At 34.0% G+C, this 25,198-nt stretch overlaps 1 protein-coding gene across 1 annotated transcript; it reads right to left on the reverse strand.

The window, feature by feature from the left end:
• Nucleotides 1-278: 278 nt before the first annotated feature.
• LOC127074794 (structural maintenance of chromosomes protein 4) lies at nt 279-11,422 on the reverse strand. Its single transcript, XM_051016158.1, has 28 exons — nt 11,049-11,422; nt 10,845-10,934; nt 10,639-10,740; nt 9,529-9,705; nt 9,318-9,448; nt 8,923-9,001; nt 8,697-8,854; nt 8,521-8,596; nt 8,275-8,403; nt 8,001-8,145; nt 6,698-6,828; nt 6,167-6,319; nt 5,899-6,088; nt 4,275-4,408; nt 3,637-3,795; nt 3,112-3,420; nt 2,853-3,029; nt 2,613-2,696; nt 2,326-2,535; nt 2,066-2,155; nt 1,874-1,995; nt 1,644-1,799; nt 1,448-1,555; nt 1,304-1,364; nt 1,078-1,212; nt 875-962; nt 690-762; nt 279-590 (listed from the first exon to the last, which is right to left on the reverse strand). The coding sequence occupies exons 1-28, from the start codon at nt 11,169-11,171 to the stop codon at nt 470-472; spliced, it is 3,711 nt and encodes a 1,236-aa protein (XP_050872115.1). The 5' UTR covers nt 11,172-11,422; the 3' UTR covers nt 279-469.
• Nucleotides 11,423-25,198: the final 13,776 nt, after the last annotated feature.

Below are 25,198 nucleotides of genomic sequence, written 5' to 3' on the forward strand. Positions count from 1 at the left end.
GAGAAAAGCAGTACATCCCTAGATGTTTGTATCTGAGACAATTCAATCAGGTAAAGCATGCTCTGACTCAACATAAACCTACTCATTGCTTGAGAATAAGTGAATGATTATATCATACATAAAACTTCTTCTTATACAGAAATATAAAAGAGATACAGTTTTATTTTCTATATATGGATGTTCTGAAACATTTTTTCTGCTATGAGGTGCAGAAAGAGATAGTGTCAATATGTTAAGTATCATCATCAATTTTCAAAGTATAATGGCAAATTAACAAATAAAAGCTAAATAAAATTTTCATTTATCTCTGATGGTACAACAAAAGTCAGTTTATATGTCATTAAATATACAGAATATATAAGACAGTAGTAAATTAATAACAATTGATATGCCAGATCAAACGTATACTAAGAGACTAGTTATTTTTATGCATTCTATGATTTAACATCTAGGCACAACTACATATTCATCATGCACCCTTCTCGCAAACAACAAAAGTGCACGGATCAATAGTGATGCTCTTTGTGCAATTATCAGTTTTATAAATACCAACTAGTCGATCAGCCAATTCAAACATATTGTTCCTTAGACTGCAAGAACGAGGAACATGCCAAAGTAAGTATAAAAACTAATTAAGCAAAGATTTACTAGTAAACTTGGAAAATACTTTCTTATAGTACCAAACCTACCTGATGATAATGAACTGAGCATCCTTAGTCCTATCTTTCACATAATGCCCCACGATAGATACATTTTTGAAGTCTGCCACAGACCAAATAACACATAGTTTAGTGTTATTGCAAACTCAACAATTACAACAAAAATACTCTAATTACAACAAAAATACTTTAGCTGCAAAGTTAAAAGCAAGTACCAAGAGCTGCATCGATTTCATCCATTACATAAAGTGGCGTAGGCTTGTAATGATGAAGAGCAAATACAAGAGCCAACGAGCTAAGAGTCTGGAAAATAAGTAACAAAATACACCACTCGGTATTAATAGGGAAAAAGATATTCGTCCGTGAATTATATAATGCATGAGTCAAGGTAAAAATCTAATGGAGAGGGAGTGGAGACCTTTTCACCACCGGATAAGTTAGCAATATTTTTCCAGCTTTTCTTTGGTGGTCTGACACTGAACACAACACCTTCAGAGAAAGGATCTAAAGAATCCACAAGCTCGAGTTCGGCGTCACCTCCAAGTGTAATCATCTGCAAACAATAAGAAAGATAATACTTACATGTCTTTGTAAGGGAGGGTGTGTGTCTGCGAGAGAGAGAGGGACGGAAGGGATTTCCAAACCTGATACATTTCCTTTAACTTTAATGATATGGCATTAAATCCTTCCATAAACTCATCCAATCTGAAATAAAAGATTCAGCTTACATTTATCCCAAATAGAAAACCATAAAACAAGTCAATGACAAAAATAAATAACATGCACACCTCTTCTTTCTCAAATCATCATATTGTTTCTTTATATCATCCCGCTCCTGAGTGACTACATTAAGTTCTTCAACTCGTTCATTGTACAATGATACCTTCTTACGGTACCTGATATCATAAATTCAGAAACACTTCAGTGCAACACCAAAAAGGAAGACACCCGGGACTCAAGTTAACAAATTGGAAAAAACCATACTCTGCAATTGAATCAAGATTCGGACTCATCTCTTTCAGTTGTGCTTCAAGCAATGCGACTGTTTCACATGCTTTTTTCAGGTCACAAGCAGCATTGAGATGTTCTTCGGCCAACGTAACCTGTAGCTTTTCATGATCCACTAAATCTTTTTGAATTCTGCATCCAATTTACCTTATAAGAATTTCAGAATAGTGAAGAATGTATTCCCAAACAAATATTGAATGACGTACTGCTCAAGATGCTTGATAACAGCAGCTTGCAACTCATCTAGTCTTTTCCTGTAACCTTTCCCCTTTATTTCCAATTCTTTGTATGCTTTCTTCATGTCTTTTAATTTAAAGTCGGCATCAACCTGCAAAATAAAGACTACAATGAGAAAACTCAAACTTAAGAGAAATGAAAAATGAGCACCCAACAAGTACCTCAGATGCGCGCATTTCATCCACTGCTTTTTTCATCTTATCATGTTCAGATTTTGCTTCCTCTAAGACATCCCGGTGATTGTCAATCATCTACATGGTAATAGTGTAAACAATACATGATCATTCAACCACCTCTGTTTTCTATATACAGCTATGAATTCTTTTTGTTTTGGTAAAATGAATAGGTATATTCTACTATCCATTTTAGTCAATTGAATTATGTACAAAAATGATTTACATAACCAAACAAGGAAAAGAACCTCTTGTGTTTTCTTATAATTCTCTTGAACAGCTATCGCTTTCAGCTCTATTTCTTTGAAGACTCCTTTTAACCTTTCCGTCTCCTTAGTTAACCTATCTTTCTCCTTTCCTGACTCCTCTATACCCTTAGTCAACTTCTTCATCATCTTTTGTCCCGTCTCTATTTGGACATTATGACGGTTAATCTCAGAGCTGGTCTTGTCAATATCCTAGTAAATGGGTACCATTAGTATAGACATAGTATCATATCGAACAGAAAGCTCTTCTCAATATTCTGGATACTTACAGACTGAATCTTCTGAACCTTCAACTTCTGAGATTTTAATCTTTCACCTCCAGAATTCTCTATATTCCTCTGAAGTTCTGAAACCTAAAAATGGTGGATATGTTTGGCAAACTTAAGTTAAATAAAGATATAGCCTTTGTCAACTGCAAATACTGCTAGATATCAAAAGAAAAGATAAAGATGACAAGCAAGACCAGTCAAGAAGTTCAAGTTACAGACATAAGGAAGGTCAAAACCCACCTTTTCCTTCAGCTTTTTAGATCCACCGGTAAGTCTATCAATCTCTTTTTCTTCTGCAGAAATAATCTTCTTTAGCTCTTTCAACCTATCAAGCTCATCCTTTTGTGGCACTGATGCAACTTCAAGGGAGCCAAGTTGCTTTTCAATATCAACACGTTGCACTTGCAAACTTTCAAGCTGCAGCAGAAGGGGAAACAACTCAATGCCTGGCACAAATAACTACATATAAGTACTTTTGTAGACTCGGAATAAGCATTACCTCCTGCTCACTTTTACGCAGCTCCATTTCCAAAGCTGCAATAGTTTTTTCCGCAACCTGATATCGTTTCACAGCATCCATCATTCTTTGGTGAATTGCTTTCAATTTATCGGTCAATCTTGACAGTTCCTTCTCAGCACTTGCAAGGGCTTTATCAGATACATTTGGATCTCGAACAGATGTGCCCATCTTCCCACTCTTGGGCTTACCACCCCCACCACTCATTGTTCCAGATTTTTCAAAAAGTGCACCATCAAGAGTAACAACTCGCCGAAACTCAACGTTTCCGCCATACGCTATCCGTGTTGCCTAAAATTTACAGGAGTGAAAAAAAAAGGTTGCTATTTAATTGCTTCCTTTTCTGATACAAACATTAGCAAATTTACTGTACCATTCCAAAGTAATATATTTTAAATAAAATAAATGAGTTTTATAATGTAAGAAGCAAAAGTTAAAAATAAATGTTATAACAAATCTTGAATTTATAATCAGAACAGAGTTTTCTGCTAGGGAGGTAGAACTGACCTGGTCAAGATCATTAGCAACAACTGTGTTTCTAAGTGCTGCAAAGAATGCAAGTTTCATTCTTTCATCTGGAATCTTCACTAAATCAAAAAGGCGGTCAACCCCCTCTGGAGTGCTTACACTCTTTTTCATCATTGGAAGATGTTCAACTTGCTTCTCCTAAAAAACAAATAATAAATGATATTCTAATAATTCTAATAATAAAACATTGAAAAACAAATTAGACAGCCACTGGGATATTGCATCCAATTCAAGAAAATCAGAAGTATTTATTTTATAAAACAAAAATCCATGTGCTGCAACACAGGAATGTACACTATATATTGATAAATAATTCTGCTAAATTAGAAATAGTTGGACTAGGTTGTGAAGCTATATAAGCAGATTGAATTAAAAAACCAATTAAAGTAGAAGTATCCTATGACAGTAACTTTTAAGTGGTGCTGGAACTTGAAAATTATTGTTAAAAACACACGAAATAGAAAATAGATACGGAATCAATCCAGCCATGTCTATACAAATCCAACTGGAGTAGTCCAGTATCCAGAAGTTAAGTGAGCTAATTTATACCATTCAAAATCTTAAAACAACTATTCGCAACAGAAAGACAATAGATAATATAACAGTAAAATAAATACCAATATCATGAAAGTGGCAACACCAAGATTCTCTCTTCGAAGCATCTCAACACAGGCTTGAGCTGCATTTGATGTTTCCACGACAATATAGTCAAGCCCAGAACATGCAGTTGATATTGCAACATCATACTTTGCTGCAGTTATCAAAATTAAGAAGTTAAAACTGTGATATACTCTGATCGCACAAGATGCAAATACAACAATAAATTTAATCAGTGTTCAGTTCTAACCAGCTTCCAGATTGATTAGAAGATAAATTCAATACTTTGTATTAATTATTTAATCTAATATCATTCTATATGTAAAAATAAAACTAAGCCAAAAATATTTTGAAAATGTAAACTAGTAAAAAATGATAATTGCCATTAATTTCAAATGTCTACTACATTAAAAACGTTGCTTGTACATACATTGATTGTCAAGACCAGAGGGTTGTTTAGTGCACGAGATAGAAATAGACATTATAGGAAAAGAAGTTGAATAAGAATAGTATATGATATTGACATGATAGAACCTATCATATATTAAATTATAAATTTACTTTTTCAAAAAAACTACATCTATTTTTTTAAATTAATTTTTAATAGTTTTTAATTTTAATAAATAAATAAATAATATTCAATAATAATAAAAATAAGTTTAGATAACTTTTCTAAATATTCATTGACACTACTAAGTAATCAATTTCAATTTTTATTAAGAAATTAATGAATAAATAAGCATTTCTATTATATATATGTGATAGGAACCATGGGCCAAAAGTTGATGCGGGTCTTATCTCCGAGAGGCCTATTATTTGGAGGGTGTATTCTAGAAGGAATAGGAGGGAGAAGGTTGTTAGTGACGTGCTATGAAGAACAGACTCCGATACGGACACCGGAACACGAAACAGACACACAAAGACACTCTGACACCGATAACAAAAAAAATATCGGACACTGACACTGCTACATTAATGTTTTTAATTCTTTATTGATAACTTTGCTTCAATACATTATTTAAGAAATGTATAAGGTGTGTTGAAGCAAAGAAAAAAAACATTTTTTTTATAAAAAACTTGTTTAAATTGACCAACACGTGTTGTATGAGTGTCATACAAGTGTCAGACACCGATTCAAAGAGTGTTGAATAAAAAAATTATTTTTGGAGGACACTTGTCTAACTTTTCCGACTATTGTCTAACTTTTTCCAAACATATGTAAGGGTGTGAAACAAGTGTCGGACACCGCGACACGCCTACTCCTATAGGTGTATCTGCTTCATAGGTGAGGTGTCATGAGATCCCATGTGATTTGGTTAGAGGGGCATATCACTATGTACCAAATATGAGAGAGTATTTTAAGAATTGCTAAAATCAGTTAGAAGGAGAAAATACTCTCTGGTGAGGAGTCTAGGCTCTAAGTTAACCTTTATTTACTTGTAGTAAGAATTGTACACTTCTATCAATTCCATTAATACAAATAATCATTCATACCTCAATTCTTCTATTGTTATATCAGTTGATAATATAGATACAATCAGGACCATGGAAAATCAGGGTTTCTAGCAGTTTATGCAGCACTAAGGGATCTAATTTGAAAATTTTAGAACACTGAAGCCATAAAGTTTGCAATTAAAACCTTACCATCAATAGAACCTAGGTCACCCATGCGTCCATATATTCCTTCTATTTGTCTGGTTTCCTTAGCATTCATGATTGCTTTTAGAACTGATCCCTGGTTCTTCTGTGAATCCAAAACAGACTTCAGTTCCGCAACCTTCTGCCTAGCCCCTTGTTCAAGAAGAATCTGGGTATCTTGTTCTTTGATACATTCCTTAAGAAAAAGAATATTATTACCAAAAGCCTGTGGATGAAAATGTTAAGGTGAAAACAAGAAGGAAAAATTGCTCACTTCTTCCACTTTGTGAGCTTCTGATGCTTCTTTCTGGTTCTTTTCTAAATCCTTCTTAATTTGAGAAATGCTTGCAGTTTTTGAGTTAATTCTTTCTGATAAACTTTGCATCTGATTTTGAGCACCTTTAAAGGCTTCAAGAGCACCTTCGTGCTGCAAAAAATAAAGACGTCAAGGATTCTGATCTAATTTATTTATTAGGGATCCAACATCAAACATCAAGAATGATTGCCTTTGCTGTTTTGCTGAAGGAAAAACTTTGGGTTATCACTCCTGGAACTAATTTATTTATTATGGATTATCAAGCATATATAGATCACAATCCACATATATGAAAACTTTGGTTTATCATTCATGTTACTTTTGTCAAGATCAACCTCATTCTTGCCAAGACAAAGAAATATATGAATCCTTCTGCAATTGCCATATGTTGTTTGAATACATGCAGAAATTTTCAAGACAAGACTAATCATTGTCTTCCAAGCTGAGGCCAAGAGTAAGAATAATCAAAATAAGAAAAATCATTATCACCTTTTCATTTAGAAGCTTAGCCTCACTAGATGCAACTTCAAGCTTTCCCTTGTGCTCAATCAAATCTTTTTCCCAAGGTTCAAGCTCCGCACGAGCATTAGCAAGCTCAGTGCGTAATTTCTCAGTTTCAACTGATTAACATTAACCAAAAAATTATTAGAAAATATCAAGAAACGAAAAACTACAATGAATCTTCACTAGTGCTCATAGAATATTGGCTCCACTTGTGTACATGGAATCAATTTAATAAAACTTGGACAAGCTGATGAAGTAGAAAAACATATTTTGAGGAATAAGTAGGAGCTTAGTTCAAAATGAAGGACCACAGAAGGTTGAAGTACTTCCACAGCATTGAGGCTATCTACTCTAGGAAAGTTACCTTCAGCTTTTGAAGGAAATATGTCCTTGATCTTCCAAAGAAGACAAGTTGGGTTGCAAAGCAAATGATGTCCTGACAGAGCATAAGCACCGGGAGGAAAAAGATGGGGAAAGCCCAAAAGTATAGAAAGTCCATTCATCTAGCCCATGTCAATGTATAACTAATGCAATCAGTTTGGTTAGTCAACAGATTTATGCACAGTTTTTATTTTCTAAATTAATACTGTAGTTCCTCTTTAATTATGATAGATGCGGTAGAGAGCCTATGAACTCAGTCAGTAGTGAAAAATAAAATTTATTTTAACCCTCTTCACCTTCTCTTTTCACGTGCAATGAAAAGTAACAAAGGTATATAATCTAACTAAAAATAGGACTTCATATTAGTTTAGCAATTTCATACTTTTGTAAGTATTTTAACATGAGCATGAAAAAACCAAAAACAAGGTTCAATTCTGCCCTCAAGCAACCTACTACTACTTGTTAAGAAGAGACCAAACCAATATGCATTGACTCAACAAATCCATATCATTCATACCTATTTGTTAGTTTACTAACGGATTGACAATTGGTTCAATAAAAAATATGATTCGCCTAGTTCATTGAGCTTGGTTGTGGATATGGTTTACAATTATAACGAACCAAACTAACATATTAAAATCATTATTATCTATCAATTTTAATATGGATAAGCTATAATCTAGGACAGTCATATCTATGTATCAAAATTGAGAGCCGAACCAAGCCAGGCAATTTAAGATTAACGATCAATATGGAAAACGACAAATGTTCAAGGAAGCATGTTTATAAACTAAAAAATGTTAATCAGGTTATGACTAAAAGCATCATATGGAGATGCATTCAGCAAATCGAATTTAATTAAAGGCATCGTCAAATATATCAGTAGTCAAAAAAGACAAGGGTCCACCTTTGGAACTCTCTGTGATTTCTTCTAAGACCTTTTCCTCGTCAAGCAACAATTTTTGCAGTTTAGGTATTTTATCCTCAAGCTTTGGTATCAGGTCATTGGAGTCTTTACCCTCTTTCACAAGAGCTTCAATTTTTGATGAATCCTGAAATATGAATGGATGGATAAGGCACCTCACTCATGCATACGTTTGTTAAGAGTCTCACATCGGATGAGACATGGCCTGAATAATTCTAAGAACATTCAAGTGCGATAAATCATGCCTTCGCATTACCTTTTCCACTTTATCCTCCAGCTTCTTGATTTTCTGATTCATGTGCTTCAAATCTTCCTGATGCTTAACATCCTGCCTCTCAAACTCCTTGAATGCTTCCTTACACTTCCTCATATCATTATCTAGCTCCTGTAATGTGAATAAAAGAAAAAAAGGGTTACTACTTGATGAGCTTATCACTAAGCATATAATACCCTGCCATGTTATCATCCAAACTGATAAATTCAAGTCCCATGTCATGCAAACCTCTTGTCTTTTCATATAGTTGTTGTGCTTAGTTTCAAGTTCTTTCAGGGATTGTTTACTTTCTTGGATTTTATCCCTGGAATAAGACCACTAAGTTCTTCATGAGTCAAGAATAAAAACAGCTAACAATTAGGAAAGAAAGAGAAACAGAGACTATAGATGAAATTCAAAATGACCTTTCCGACTTAAGATTTTCTTCTAGGTTAGCGACACCGACTTGCAACTCATCCATTTTTCCACTAGTATCATCAACAGCTAACTTTGTGGCCTTCTCTTGCCATTTCAACAGAGATAACTCTTTAAGCATGTATGCTTCTGCTTCATTCTTCACATCCTGTTACAAACGAACTGTTAGGGGCTTTTCCAAAATCAAGTAATCCATATAACCACAATTTTACGTGCCTCCAAGCTGTCTCTTTCTTTTTCAGATAGCTTGACCATTTGCACCACCCCGGATCTTCTCTCATTAAGAGATTCTAACCTAAAACATCAACAAACTTCCAACATTAGAATTTATCTACTATAATTGAAATCTAAGTGATACTTAAACAGCATGTCAGCAGAAAAATATGAAAAGTGTCCTTAAAGAGCATAGAGTTTATGCTTTCTTTTGTAATTTGTAGCTTAGGTCATTAAGTGATGAGAGTTGTCACACAGTTTGTAAGAGCGATATGGTTGGGTTGAGCCTGAATCAGCTCCATAAATTTAGTTGTAATAAGCAAAGCAACCAAATCCAACAGCAACAGCAACAACAACAAATGTTATCTATGCTTTTGTAATGGAGAAAGAGCGCTCACTGTTTAAATGACTCATCAATTTTTTCTACATATTTGTTGGTCCCAATGATATCTTCCAAATATTCTAGAAAGCCTTCATCATGAGGTCCTTGAGATTTTGGTTTCATAAGTGAAATTTGTTCAACTTCTCCCTGATAAGAAACAGTTCATGCATCAACAAAGATAAATAGGACTGCCTCCAAAAAAAAGCATTGTAGATGAATGAACAAACCTGAAGGATCAGAAACCTATTATTGTCAAGGTCAACACCTTTTCCTTTCAATTTCTTGGTAACTTCAGTGAAATTACTTGAACGGTTATTAATGTAATACTTAGAGGAGTTGTCCCGAAAAGCCACCCTTGTAATAACAAAATCACTTCCAGGAACAACCTCATATGTTCCATCTTCCTGCAGCCATAAATGATTTAGGTCTAGTTTTTAAATATCAAAGATGAAAAACACAAAAGTGTCATAAACTTGTAAATCTGAACTCTTTGAACCTCTGGCAGTGTGGTATAAAGGTCAACTTAATAACAAGCTCGTGCCAGAAGAAACCAAAGGGGAATACAGAAGGAAAACAAAAAACAAAGAATAAGGGAGTAAAGTAAACTAAAGGTGCTTATTATTTTCTCCCTTGATTACCCATTGACATGTTTTACTATGTCACTGCTGGAAATTCCACCTTCATTTCAGCACACTCCTAGCCACCTTAATTGTGGAATTAGGCTTTGCAGCCTTCAAGACCTTCATTGTACTGCGTGTTGGGGGGTGGGTTTAAACTCACATCACCTAGAGATATGGCTTAAATAGTGCTTATAAATCTTGGGCAATCTTCACCTTATAAATCAGTTGTGAGGTTCAGTAGCTTGAGTCATACCTAAGCGCAGAAACCGCTCCGGGCGGGGAACTGGCTTTGCTATCCCGCTATTTACCCTACAAACACCGCTAATGTTCTGCACCGCTAAGACTCTTCCCATAGTGGTCGGCTTCCGTTCCGCTATAACGGAATTGCGCCGCTATTGACTACTCTGCCTAAGCCCAAATATACTTACTTTTGTTTCTTGGTTACTTTTACATTCTGTTTACACTTTCTTTCTTGTTTAATCTTTGTAAATTCTTAAGATCAGGAAATAAAGTGAAGAGAACCGATGGCAACAGTGAAAATATATCAAATGAAATTTAAAACAAAAGAAAAGAAAAATAAACATTGGACATCAAATTGAAAGACTTTTTTGTTTAGTTCATTCATATCTCAACTTATACACATTAAATACTGTAAGTCTGTAACAATAAAAACTAAAATATAAAAGTAACAAAACAAGGTTAATAAGAAAAAAATACCGAATCAACAATCTCTTGAAAATGAACAGAAACCCCGGCGCTATCCAAATTCTGGTGATTGGAAGAATTGTGTATAAGCTCCGAAACTTTGTTGAGTCGCATCTGCAAGCAGTAGTTTCCAATCAAACAACCAAAACAACTTATTTTTTTTAAAAAAATTACATTTCAAGCATTAATTACTTTCTCGAACATTCCAGAAAACAAACCTGCTTTGCTCGCTTCCCAAACACAAACAGCATAGCGTCAATCACGTTACTTTTTCCGCTTCCATTAGGTCCAACCACAGCAGAAAAACTCTGAAAACACAAAGATTCATCATTCTCGAACTCGTTCGGTTTTCAATACCGCCAAATTACAAGTTCACGAGTGAAATTAAAGCAATTGAAGTCAAAAAAATGAAAGAATCTAACCTTATGAAAGGGGCCAACGCGTTGTTCGCCCGCATAAGATTTGAAGTTCCGCATCACCATTTCTTGAATGAAGAGCCTAGGGCGTGATGTTGGTCCTCGAGCTGAGTCGCCTTGAGATTCCATTGATGCAGAACGGTTATCTCAGAGTAAGGGTTTGGGAATTTAGGTCACAGATAGTGTTTTTTGCTCTTCTGTTTTAGGTTTTATTCTACCGTTAAAATTGAAATGAAGCAATTTGGGGAATTTGGGGAACGACGATGGAGAAGTGTTGAATCGAAGTGGAATCGAAAAAGTGCGATGTGGATTGGCTTTGGCGGTAAATGAATTTTTGGTGATGCTTTCAAATTTTGAATATAGGTCTTCGAACCCCACTTGTTGAGCCTTCGGACTTCATTATTGTTGTTTTTTTTAAAGTAAAATATTTATTTATTATTATATTTAATTTTAAGGGTCGTCTTGAGTTAGAAATTTAAGTATATAATTTTAAGGTATCATTATTAAGGAATTATTAGTCTCCCTATGAGTGTTTTTTCGATGCGCATAAAATATAAATTGTATTATTTTAAATAATTTATAAAATAATTAAAGATAATGATATAAAAAATAATAAACTGTTGTATAAGCGTTATTTGTGGGGGAAAAAAGTTAGAATTTAAAATAAAATTGAAAAGGATATATTTAAAAGAAAAAAAAGGCTATATCAAATTCATATTTTTCCTTTTATATATTAGTATAAATAATCGTTGTTTGTGGGAAATAGAAGGTAAGATTTAAAATAAAATTGAAAATGATATATTTGGTGTTGAAAATTCACCAATTTCCTTGTAAGAAATTCACCAAAATCTATGGGAGAATTCTGAACTGAATCTTGATGAACAAGAATTAATCTTTTTGATTGATTACTCCTTTCGTTCTTCATTATTCACTCGAGTGAATCAACCAACCTTGGTTGTAAGATTTCGATGCACAATGGTAATGAAAAGGAACAAAGTTGAATTGAAAAAGAATGAGAGATTAGTGTTTTCGAATAATGAAGAAGAAGAATTTCTGCAGAGTAACTATGTGCTTTCAAACTGGGATTTTATTCATTTACAACTGCAAGTATGTGTTACATTACGATCAATAACGGTTACTACCTAATTATAGAGTTGAGTTTGTTTGCTCCTCAAAATACATATTTCTACTAACACCGTAAAATTGGGCCTTAGTAAAAAGTCATGTTGAGGCTAACTCCCCAACACTTTGACACCTAGGTGTTTCGACAGCGACATGCTTCGACACCATGAATTACATTCTTAACACATCACTCAATTCATTATGTCTAAGCTATCTACATTCATCATAAATCTTAACTTCTTGAATACTTTGACATGCATTTCTTTCGTCACGATGTCTACAATCTGATTCTCAGTTCTACAGTGTTTCAAGTTCAGTTTTGCTTCTGCTACTTGCTCTCGAAGATAATGGAACCTCATTTCGATGTGTTTACTTCATCCATGTGTTATCGGATTCTTCGCCAGATTGATAGCAGACTTGATGTTGATCTCCATGGTAATCGCTTCATAATACTTCCCTATAATCTCTTCGACCAAATTCATCATCCATGTTGCTTGACATGCACAAAGAGAAGCAGTTATGTACTCTATCTCACACGATGACAGTGCTACTGCTGGTTCTTTTCTCAAACTCCAAGCAACTGGTGCACCACGTAGCAAAAACACATAACCAGTTGTGAATTTTCTATCATCACTACACCAACTTGAGTCGATGTATCCCACTAGTTTGCATTATTTTTCTTCATCAACTGCAGGAAACAAAATGTCATAGTTGAGAGTTCCTTTAAGATACACTAGTATATTTTTCGTCGATGCTAGGTGTGATACATTTGGCTTCTGCGTGAATCAACTCATCATACCTACACTGTATGTTAGATCATGTCTTGTGTGGCAAAGGTATCGAAGTGATCCAATGAGTTTTTTATATTGCGTTGGATCGACATCACTTTCATTTATGTCTTTCGACAATTACATTCTAGCCTCAGCTGGAGATCGAAGTTAAGTTGCAACCTTGCATCTCAAATCTCTTGAGTATTTCACCTGAATATCTTCTTTGGTGCGTCAGCAAGTCTTTACTACTCTTGTAGAATTTGATGCCAAATAAATATGAGATATTTTCCAAGTCTGTCATTTCAAACTCCTCACTTAGGTCATGTTTGAAATCTTCGATCTTCTTCTTGCAACTTCCTGTTATCACCAGGTCATCGACATAGAGACATGGTATAAGAAACTAATTATTTCTTCTTCTTACATATATTCCATACTCAGTTGTGCAATTCACAAATTCCTTCTCCCTTAGAAAACTATTTATCTTATTATTCCAAGCTCTTGTATGGAGACTGTATACCTTGCTTTCTTTGCCATGTTTCACAAACTCAATTGGTTGTGTAACATATACTTCTTCATCTAATGGGTCATTCAGGAATGCACACTTTACATCCATCTGACATATATGTCAGATGTTCATGTTTGTTAGACCAACAACCAATCTAATTATTTCGATTCTAGCAACAAATGCAAAAACTTCATCGAAGTTGATTTCTTCCTTCTAAAGAAATCCTCTCACAACAAGTCTTGCCTTATGTCGAGTTACTTCACCTTTGGGATTCAACTTTACCTTGTACACCCATTTCACATTTATGGCCTTCTTGCCTTGAGGCAATTAGACAAGTGACCAAGCGTTGTTAAATTCGATGGACTCCAATTCCTCATTCATTACTTTCACCCACTTTGAATCCTTCAATGCTTCAGTTGCATTGACTGGTTCAACATCTGCATAGAAAGCATAGTGTATCAGCTCACCTTCATCATCGACCACATCACTCGATGTACTCAAACATTTTTACAATCTTGCAAGCATGTATCTTGTCCTTTAAGGTCTGTTTGTGCTTGCTTGACCTCTCAATTTTTCTTGTCGAACTTCTCTTTTTACTTCACTTCCTGGTTTTTCACATAAGATTCTCATTGAATCCTTCTTGTCATTTTCAGTCTAATCTCATTCCTTAAGCTCATTTATTATCACGTCCATGTTGATCACTACTTGCATGCTCACTAGGTCGAATAACTTATAACCTCCAGTGTAATGATACCTTATTAGGATCATCTGACTCGACTTGTCATCAAGTTTTCTTCTCAACTGATCTGGAACACGTCTATGTGTTATACATCTACATGCTTTCAAATGACTCAAGTTAGGCTTGACACCTGACCAACATTCTTCTGGCATGATTTCATCCAACTTCTTCGTCGGATATCTGTTCAAAATATATGTTATCGTAGACACGACTTCTCCCCCTAATTCTTTGGGTAGATGCTTACCTTTCAACATACTTCTAACCATATTCATGATGACTATATTCTTCCTTTCTGCAATTCTATTCTGTTGTGAAGTGTAGGGTGGCACCATCTCATGCACAATCCCTTCTTTCTCACATAACATGTCAAAATCTTTTGACACATATTCTCCACCACCATCATTCCTCTAAGTCTTAAGCTTTCGATAATTTGTCTTTCGACCATAGATTTAAACTTGGAAAATACCTCGATCACTTCACTTTTCTTCTTGATCAGGTAAGTCCACAGTTTTTAACTGAAATCATCTATGAATGTGACAAAGTATATGTTACCTCCAATCAAATCCATTTGGATAGGACCATACACATAAGAGTATATGACTTAAAGGATTGCCTTCGACTTGCTTCTTGCACCCTTGTTGAAGTTGTTTTTGTGTTGCTTCGCCTGCACACATTCCTTTGGAATGTCAATTTCTGGTAAACCTGAAACCATATTTCTTCTCTTCAGATCTCTAATTCTTTGAAGTTGAGATGGTCAAATCTATAGTGCCATATTCATTCATCTCTACTAACTACAGTTGCAAGGCACTTGTGCTACATCACATTAAGTTCAATCATGAAGGTTCTATTATGAGACATAGGTTCCTTCAAGATTAACCTTCCACCTGAGTCGAGAACTCTCATTATCTTGTATTCAATCAACACTTTGTAGTTCTTTTCGACTAACAGCTATATGCTGAGAAAATTACTTTTCATTTTTGGTATATCCAATACATTGGAAATTACTGACCTCTTGCCATCTTTTCTCATAATCAGAACATCATTAATATCGTCAGCTGCTAGAGTGTTGTCATTTGCAAATTTTACCATGTTCTTCATTGAGGGTTTCATGCTGAAAAACCAATCTTTCCTACCAGTCTTGTGTGGTAAGCATCCTGAGTCCAAGTACTATTGGTCCTTGAATCTTTCTTCATCTTTTGTTGTTACCATCATCAACATCTTTTCTTCTTCATGCTTTGCAAAATTTACATCATTATCTTGATTCTTTTGTTTTTCAGGACAATCACTAGAGTAGTGACCATACTTTTGATAATTGAAACACTGAATGTGACTTTTGTCAGGTCTTTGACCACCACCCCATTCCTCTACCTGCAGCACCGCCTCTTTGGTTACCTTGGTACGAGGGCTTTCTCTGATTCGACCAATCTCTTGTTGATTTCGACCAATCAAATTGTTGTAGCCTCCTCTACTTTTCTTGTCGAGCCACTTCTTTTTACCTTTATTTTCTCGTGTTGATTACGCCTGCAAAGCCACCTCACTTTTTGACTTTCCTGTAGCTCTTTCAGCCATTATTTATTCATAAGACTCAAGAGTCTCATGAAGCTCTTCCTTTGTCAATGTTGACAAATCTTTCGACTCTTCTATGGCTACTACCACGTGGCCGAACTTTGGAGCCAATGACCTCAAGATCTTTGAAATAACTGATCTTGATGTCAACATTTATCCATATACCTTGATTTGATTCACCAGTTTTGTAACCCTAGTGAAAAAATCAGTTATATTTTCATTGTCTTCCATCTGAAGCAATTCATAGGTTCTTTTGTGAGTTTGTAATCTTACTTCTTTCACCTTTTTTGCGCCTCCAAACGATTTTTTAAGAATTTATCATGCTTCTTTCGCTGATTCAACATCACTAACCTTTTCGAAATTTCATGCATCAACATATTGATGGATCATAAAGAGAGTTTTATAATCTTTCTTCTTCAATTCTTTGTGTGTAGCATTTTCTTTATTCATCGTGTTTGCTGCAAGCGGTGTCATTCCCTCCTTCACAAGATCACAAAGATCTTGATAGCAAAAGACAACATTTATTTGCTTGCATCAATTATCATAATTATGATTCTTTAGAATTGGGAGACTCTCCGAAAAATGCTCGCTCAGATGATTCATCACCATCGTGTTTTGCTTCCCACGAATTGCTTAACCAGTGCTCTAGATACCAGATGTTGGAAAATCATCAATTCCCCTTCAAGAAATTCACCAAAACCTATGGAGAATTCTGAACTGAATCTTGATGAATAAGAATCAATATTTCTAATTGATTACTCCTCTTGTTCTTCAATCTTCACTCGAGTGAATCAACCAATCATGGTTGCAAGATTTCACTGCACAATGGTAATGAAAAGAAACATAATTGAATTGAGGAAGAAAGAGAGAATAAGATTTTCGAATAAGGAAGAAGAAGAAGAATTTGTACAAAGTAACTCTCTACTCTCAAACTGAGATTTTATTTATAACTGCAAGTATGTGCTATATTACAATCAATAAGGGCTACTCCCTATTTATATAGTTGGGTTTACTTGCTCCTCAAGCAAAGCCCAAAATACTTAATTATGGTAACACTACAAATTGGGCATAAGTAAAAGTCCATATTGAGGCTAACTCTTCAACACTTTGATACTTAAACACTTCGACACCATGAGTTACATTCTCAATATTTGGAGAGAAAAAAAGGTTACGCCAAATTCGTGTTTTGCCTTTATATATTAGTATAGATTTAATTGAACTCTCACTCTAAATATCACTTCAATTTTAATTTAATAAATTATCAAATATTTAAATATTTTGTTGGCAATTGTTTCACCTCTTTTTGGCTGTTCCATTGCTGGTCATTGCTTCACTGCTTCAAATATTTAAATATTCTCGTTGTATTTATCATGTACACAAGTTAATTTATTAATTTTATATGCATTTTCATATAAATGTTTGTTTATTTCTTCACTCAACAATAACATCCTTGAATATTTTTTAGTGTTATTGAAAACTTAAAATTACATGATATATTATAATTGATCAATTATTTTTATTATAAATGCGGGTAAACGTGTATGCCAAACAAGGGATTAGACAGCGCTTTTTTTGACATTAGACAGCGCTTAAAAGCGCTGGCTATACTGGCGCTGGTATAGGTCTTAGCCAGCGCTTAATTTACTAAAAAAGCGCTGGCATAGGGGGGGTTTAGACAACGCTTTTACTGAAAAAGCGCTGTCTAAACCCCCCCTATGCCAGCGCTTTTATTAAAAAAGCGCTGGCATAGGTGGTTAATTCAACAAAATATAGTGTAAAAAAGCGCTGGCATAGGGTGGGCTATACCAGCGCTTTTACAGAAAAAGCGCTGGTATAGCCCACCCTATGCCAGCGCTTTTTTACACTATATTTTGTTGAATTAACCACCTATGCCAGCGCTTTTTTGATAAAAGCGCTGTCTAAGGTCAAAATTAAAATGCCTTTACCAGCGCTTTTTGCCTAAAAGCGCTGTCTAAGACTCCAAATTTTGGAGGATCTTTTTATACGTTTTCACCACATTATTTAGCACCTGTAAATTGCAAATTTCAGCAGATTTTCATAAATTGGAGCTTGAATCCAATCTATATGCACCTTATAGTTCAACACATTGTAGTTCTATCTTCTGAATATGCACATATACTTGAAAATCTATATGCATTATAAACACATTATTGTTCAACACAATATACTTCTAATTTCAGCAGTTTTTTGAGTATTTATATATATACTTGAAAATGTTTGCCTTTACAAAAAATCTACACATTTCTAATAACCTCCAAAAATGCTAATCAAAATGTATTTCAACACATTCTAGTTCTATCTTCTAAATATGCTATATAACCTGAAACAACACCAAATAAAGATTGTAGTAAGCAAATGGAATTCACTCAAAGTTATTCAGATCACATTCAAAATTAAAGTAAGAGTTCAATACCTCACAAAACCTGTAGCTCGATAATGAATTGACACAATTCCTCTTTAATTTCATCCAACTGATCTTTTGAGTAATAAGCACATCTATATTCATCAAAGTACTACATAATAATATAACATAGTATGATTTAGTTAAATCTATTTAATTATGAGAAATATGTGTTAAATATGAAAATAACTCATAAGTTAGAAATCCATACATCAGATGGAATATCTGTTCGATCCATAAGAAGAGTTTCTTTCATAAACCTCAACGTGTAATATCCACAATCTATATTATTACGCTGTCGAGGACACTACACATGGAAAAACAATATGGATAAATATCCTAAGTTTTATCATGTGTCATCACTAATATAATCAAAATTGTGATAATTAATATACCTCCACTCTATTCCATGTAATGTTATTGGCTTTTCTCTTTGGTACTTGAATTTTTCTTTGTGCTCGAACAGTTTTTATAATGCTATAATGAAATATAAACGAATATTTAGAACAATTCACATAAATAAATAAGTATACACACGAATATTGGGTTATTTGCACTTACGTGTCAACTATCGTCTTCATAGCAGGGTATGTTGTCCAATCATTGTGTAAAGAATCCAAATAATACACAATTTCTTTAAAAGGATTTATCGCGACCAACAACCAATGTCCACTGTAATAAAACAAATGTTAGATGGAAACTTTCTACACGACGTCAAAATATGAAAAATTATAACAGATGAATTTAGATTGAAGAACTAACCTGTCGCCGGTATTAAACGGTAAAAAGAACAACTTTTCTCTATCTGTGTCGGCCATAAAGCGCTCGACTACATACGTCCTGACTTCATCTGGTTTTCTTATCATTTCGGTTAAGTTCGTTTTCATGGGATTTAAGAATGAGAATCTTTGCTCCAACCCACGCGGACCCATCAATTTGTCATATAAATACCTTATATAAAAACATCATTAACATTTAGACTATTCATATGAAACGAGTAAATAACTTGTTCAAGAATTTAAACAAAGTAGATCGGATATACCTCATGTATGTGTTGATAACACCAACGCTTAATTGCGTATGATACAAAATTTGATCAAAATCCTCTTTACCCAATGGCTCGACATACTCAAAACCAAAAATAGCTCCATCCATAGGTATTAAACGAACACATCCATCCGAAATATCTGTCGTTTCTAAATATGTATGGAGGCACGCTCTATACTTGGAAGGATTTTTCTTTTTAGCCCCGGTCCTCTTGGAAATTTCAGTCTTCTTAGCAACAGGAATCTAAATATCATATAATTAGTAAGGTGAAGTGTAAGATGACGAATTAACAGGAATCTAAATAGCATATAATTGTGATGTACCTCTTTTTGCGATGCAACTGACTCGATTTCCCGCGCAATCCCCTTATCTTTTGCTTTGGATTTTGTGGGAGTCTAATTAACATTAACATGTAAAAAATGTGTACGTAAAATGCGCGTAAAAAATTTGAATACCTAAAGGTTCATAATGGTTTTAAGCATACCTCATATCCTACGATAATGAGGTCTGTCGGCCATGCAACAAATGAACCTATGGCATCTCCCAATAAAGTTGCATCCGAAACATCGTCAGGATGTGGTAATAACGCATCCTTCTCCAAAGCAATATCAACCGAGACTTTCAAAGATCCAGTAGGGAGCGGTTTAGTGTGAAGTAATTCACCCAAATTGTTATGAACTTTCCCCTTGCCAACCATCCGATAAGTCGGTCTCGCTAAGTAGAGGTGACAAGGTGAAATGCCCTAAAACCAATAATAAATATGACATTTTTAATGTGTATATATGACAATTAAATAAATTAAGCTAATTTAATTTCATAATAAGATATATAATTACCTCTGGAATAGTCGGTTGAAAATTACAATTGATACTATCTTTGTCACTAGTATCTTTAAAACCCGCTGCTCGATCTCTTTCTCTTTCCTTTCTTAATTCAAGAACTTCAGCTTTTAATGCTTCCAAAGTTTGCTGCAGTTCTTTATTGCTAGGAGTCTTTTGTTTTTTAATATTCAAGGATTTTTGAGTGATCCCAAATCCCTTGCCCCTCACCCGACCAGAATACTCGGGAACATCTAATGCTCGACTCAGTATGCTCCTGCAATCAGTGTCTTCATATGGAACTATAGATTGAGATAGAGTCTCCTGAAAATCATATGAATATACACACAATAGTAATGTTATTGTCTTAAGTAAGTGTCAAAGTCAAAGTGTTCGAAATTGGACGATTCAAAAGTGTCAAAGTCAAAGTGTTATTGTCTTAAATAATGCTATACTTACACATTTCTCAAATATTTGTTGAACGTCTTCTTTAATCTTTCCATCCTTACCGACACGGGCTTCCTTCCACAAAACATGTGCCGGAAGAGATGTTTCAGAACTATTCTCCTTTGTTAACTACACATTAAGCATAATATGATCAAATATAACTCATGACAAAATATGATCAAATATAACAAGTATATCAATGCAATTTATAGATACTTACTATAGACTGCTCTAAGCGTCCATATCCAACACGCCCTTTTCTATAGGGATACGCCGGACTTGATGCTCTTTGCCGGTTTGTTTCACTTACACTCTTAAATTCTTGGGTTTTTCGTTTGGATTTAAACGTTTCCCATTCTTTAGGTGAAATCAAACTTGCATATTTAGATGGAAGCTCTGCATCAACAAAAGTACCTTCCGTATCCCTAAGAAAGGTGGTTGATAAAAAGGTTCTAAACCCTCTTAGTAACTTTCCGGCCAATTTGAGACAATGATCTCTTCTGTTTTCTTCGATGTCGAAACACCTCTACGAAAAACATACACACATTGCGTTAGTACAATTAATTTAAAGACATAATCGTCATTAAAAACAAATAACATCACATATGGTACCTTTATCTCACTCCATATTTTGTCTTTAGCTTCGTTCAATTGTTTATTTCTCCAGTGCTTCTACAATCTCTTCAACTCGATCACAATCGTATGTTTCCGTGTCTTTGTCGTATGAAGCATAGGTCGTATTACTTTTCTCCCTCTGTTCAACATTCTCGTTAATTTTCTCACCATGAAATATCCAACACGTATAACTTCGATCAATTCCACGCATCAGTAAATGCGATTTCAATCCATCTGCGTCAACCCGACCCATATAACAACAACCCAAGCAAGGACATTTCATTCGACTGGGGTCTTTGACATGTTCAACAGCAAACTTAACGAATTCCAATACCCCATTCTCGTACTCTTTCGACAATCGATCGGCAGACATCCATTTTTTATCCATGGTTTTCCTAAATTATTCACGCAACTATTTCAAAACAACATAAAAGAAGAATTTCCTAAGATAAACACTTTCGCGTCACAAAAAGAAGATTATTACAAACTAATAAATTATATATATATATATATATATATATATATATATATATATATATATATATATATATATATATATCTATTCTTCTACTAACTATGAAGTGAAGTAACTATAACTATGTTGTAGTTATGCTATTAAAATCATGACAATTTGGATATTTATTATGATTGAATGTCAAATGATTGGAAATAATTTAGAGGACTAACACCCTATATGAATAAACAACTTATTTCCGCGTTTATCATATAATTGCTTATATTATAAGTCATTTCTATGAAAAAAAGAAGAAGAGGCAATAAGTTACTACCTTTTAATTGTGGATGTCAACAAAGCTTGTTAGCAATAGTCCTCAATTGAGTCCTAAGGAAATGAACACCCTATAAAATAAACAACAGCTTATTAGACATTAAACAGATCAAGCAATGTATCAATCAGTCAGTAAAGTAATCAACTAAAGTACAAGCAATTCAAGTAGGGTAATATGTCAATCCAAAACTAGTTCAGCATTGTCAAAAACCAATTTAATACCAATCCAACTTAGCAAAATATTTTCCAAACCAGTCCAACACATTCAAGCAAATAACAAGTGTAGTTCAAATGTGCAATATAGTTCAGCAGTCCAACATAATTCAAGTTTAATCAGTTCAGTTTCATGGCATCAGAAAAAAAACAATTCAACAAGGTAAAATCACAAGCCAAGTCAATGCAGTTCCATTCAATTAACTTTGACTCACATCATTCCCATTCTAACAAGCTAGCCTTTCTTTAACTGTCTAACAGCTGACCTGCATTTTCTAAACTTGCATTTCAGTTTTTCATTCTAACACTAACCACACTAATTAACTATTTCATTAACACTAACACCATCTCCCTTTAACAGTTCTATCTAATCCTATCCAACTTACACGCCAATGCTAACAATCACATTTAACACTTGCTACAATTCATCATCAGTATAATAGAAACCTAATGGAAGCAAACACAAACCATCTCCCTTTGACATGGTGATTAATATCAAAAATATATACATTTGTTAACATACCACAAAAGAATCAACTGCCCTAACACACAAAAGAATCAACTGCCCTAACACAAGAGAATCAACTGCCCTAACACATGAACCACAAAAGAATCAACCCAGAAGCAAACCTTTATCACTAATAAACTGCCCTAAATAAAGAAAGATGAAACGAATAGAAAATGCACTTACAAAAATGTAAACGGTGATGAACGAAGTGAGTGATGAACGCAGGAATCAAGAATGGAGGTTTTGGGAGAAGCAGTGATGATGAACGCAACGAGTATGAACGCAGTGAGAAGAAGGTTGTGGGAGCGAGGGAAACAAAATGGGTCTTAACGTACTGAATGAATTCATATATTATAATTTACTAAAAAAATTTTTGGTAAATAAGGCCTTAGACAGCGCTTTTATGAAAAGCGCTGGCTAAGCTCACAAATTAAAATGGCCTTAGACAGCGCTTTGAAGGAAAGCGCTGGCACAGGAGGGGTCAATAGCAGCGCTTCTAAAAGCGTTGTATAAGGTAGGCCTTATACAACGCTTTTTTTAAAAATTTAAAAGGCCTTATACAGCGCTTCTCCCAAAAGCGCTGTCTAAGGTGACCTTCTAAAAAGCGCTGTATAAGGTAGGCCTTAGACAGCGCTTTTGTTGTGATTAATTTAAATAATTTTAAGGCCTTAGACAGCGCTTTTGGGAGAAGCGCTGTATAAGGTGGACCTTCTCAAAAGCGCTGTCTAAGGTAGGCCATTTAGCAGCGCTTTTAAAAAGCGCTGTCTAAGACCATCCATTTAGCAGCGCTTTAAGCCATCTACGTATTCAGTTTCCTTATTTTTATTTTTTTTTAACGTGTAGCAGCGCTTTTGGAGAAAAGCGCTGTCTAAGGGGCGCTGCCAAAAACCTGTTTTGGCGAGTATGGGTACATGTACAAATGTGAGTGTCCACGCGGATATGGGCTCGGGTACAGGGATATTTTCAAACTGCGGGTACGAGGACGAATATTATAATATCCTGCTCATATCCTACCTATTGTCATCCCTAATTCAACTCGTTAGGTTTAGCTCGCTTGTTCCATTGATTTAAAATCAATTTTTTAAAGTTTATTTATATATATATATATATATATATATAGAGAGAGAGAGAGAGAGATTTTAAATTATTATTTCTTTAAAAAAATGTTTAAATAAAATAAAATTTATAAGAATGAAATTTAACTTTTTCTCAAAAATCCTCGATATTTTTATTTGATAGAAGAGTTTTATTAAATAAAGAAGTTTAATTTTAAATCATTGTATATAATATTTTTTACATGACGTTGATTTTATTTGTAAAATTATTTTAAGAGACATTTTACTCATTTGAGAATATGAGTGATTAATTAAAATTGTGAGATTAAAAGAAAATACATGGTTAAGATTTGGAGTAAATCTTTAAACATAGTCAATATAACATTTCTCATATATAATCGAGTTGACTCATTAACCTAACGAGTTAAATTGTACATAGCTCAAGTTCAACTCATTTAGTTAACGAATTTAATTTTTTTGCTCTTATTCAGCTCATTTGATTCATGAATTTAGTTCAACAAGTTAATTGTCGAATCGAGTTTCGAACTATGTTCGAGTTGATTCAGTTCATTGTTAGCCCTAGAAATTCATTAAAAAAATTCCCATTTTGAATATTTGAATGAATAGTTTCATTTTCCCGTTTTATATGATTTAAAAAAAATATAGAAAATTAAATTCATTAAAATTTTATTGTATTTAATTCAATACAACTATCAAAATTTATTATAATTTCATAACTAATAATAAAACATTAAACAAATATCAAATTTTAAAATTTATTTTAAAATTTTAAATATTGATATTTGAGTCATTTAAATAGTGAATTTATGGATTTATCTCATTGTAAAGTTGAGTTTTAAATTTCAAAATTATTTGATAAATAATTTATAATATAGTAATTTTTAAATTGTCAATTACTACAATATCAATTATTTTAAATATAACAAGAATCAACCTCATCAAAAATATTAATAAAATAAAAACTTAAATTGACAAATAAAAATCACATATTAAGTCATTAAAATTCATATGTCATAATTCAGAAGTATGAGAAAGAGGTTGAACCATCTTGAGTAACATCTTGGTTTGCTTCTTAGAAGCTAAACTTCATAACTACTTCCTTCTTTAACATTGAGGTTACATATGACAACAACTTTCAAGCTTTCGGATGACTAAACCATGGTCTTCAATAATCTGCTCTGCAATGGCAGCCATTATTTCCATCTTACCAAACTTCTTTCTCTTAAGACCATCACAAAAAGTAGCAGAGTTTCTTCCTATAATCACTTGCCTATTGCAGCTAAGAAACCAATATTCATAAGAGAACTCCTCGTGGGAGAATCAAACAACAATGACATTCGGACTGTCAAGCCAAACTCGTTTTTATTGCCTTTGAAGCTTCTCATTCCATTAAGGATACAACTGTTAATGACGTGGTAGTTTACCATACATCTTATAAAATTACATGGGATTGGAGGAGACACACTTAAGAAACTGGTAATCTTGCTTGACCCAATGTTGACACATGTTACCTGACATTTT

This window comes from Lathyrus oleraceus, chromosome 4, assembly GCF_024323335.1.
Source record: "Lathyrus oleraceus cultivar Zhongwan6 chromosome 4, CAAS_Psat_ZW6_1.0, whole genome shotgun sequence".
Classification (NCBI taxonomy): Eukaryota; Viridiplantae; Streptophyta; class Magnoliopsida; order Fabales; family Fabaceae; genus Lathyrus; species Lathyrus oleraceus.

Coding starts and splice junctions, on each gene's coding strand:
- LOC127074794 (XM_051016158.1), bottom strand. CDS start 11,171: ATGGAATCTCAAGGCGACTCAGCTCGAGGACCAACATCACGCCCTAGG. Junction 8,146..8,274: donor TGGAGGATAAAGTGGAAAAG/GTAATGCGAAGG, acceptor TTCATATTTCAG/GATTCATCAAAAATTGAAGC. Junction 2,156..2,325: donor ATTATAAGAAAACACAAGAG/GTTCTTTTCCTT, acceptor ATTACCATGTAG/ATGATTGACAATCACCGGGA.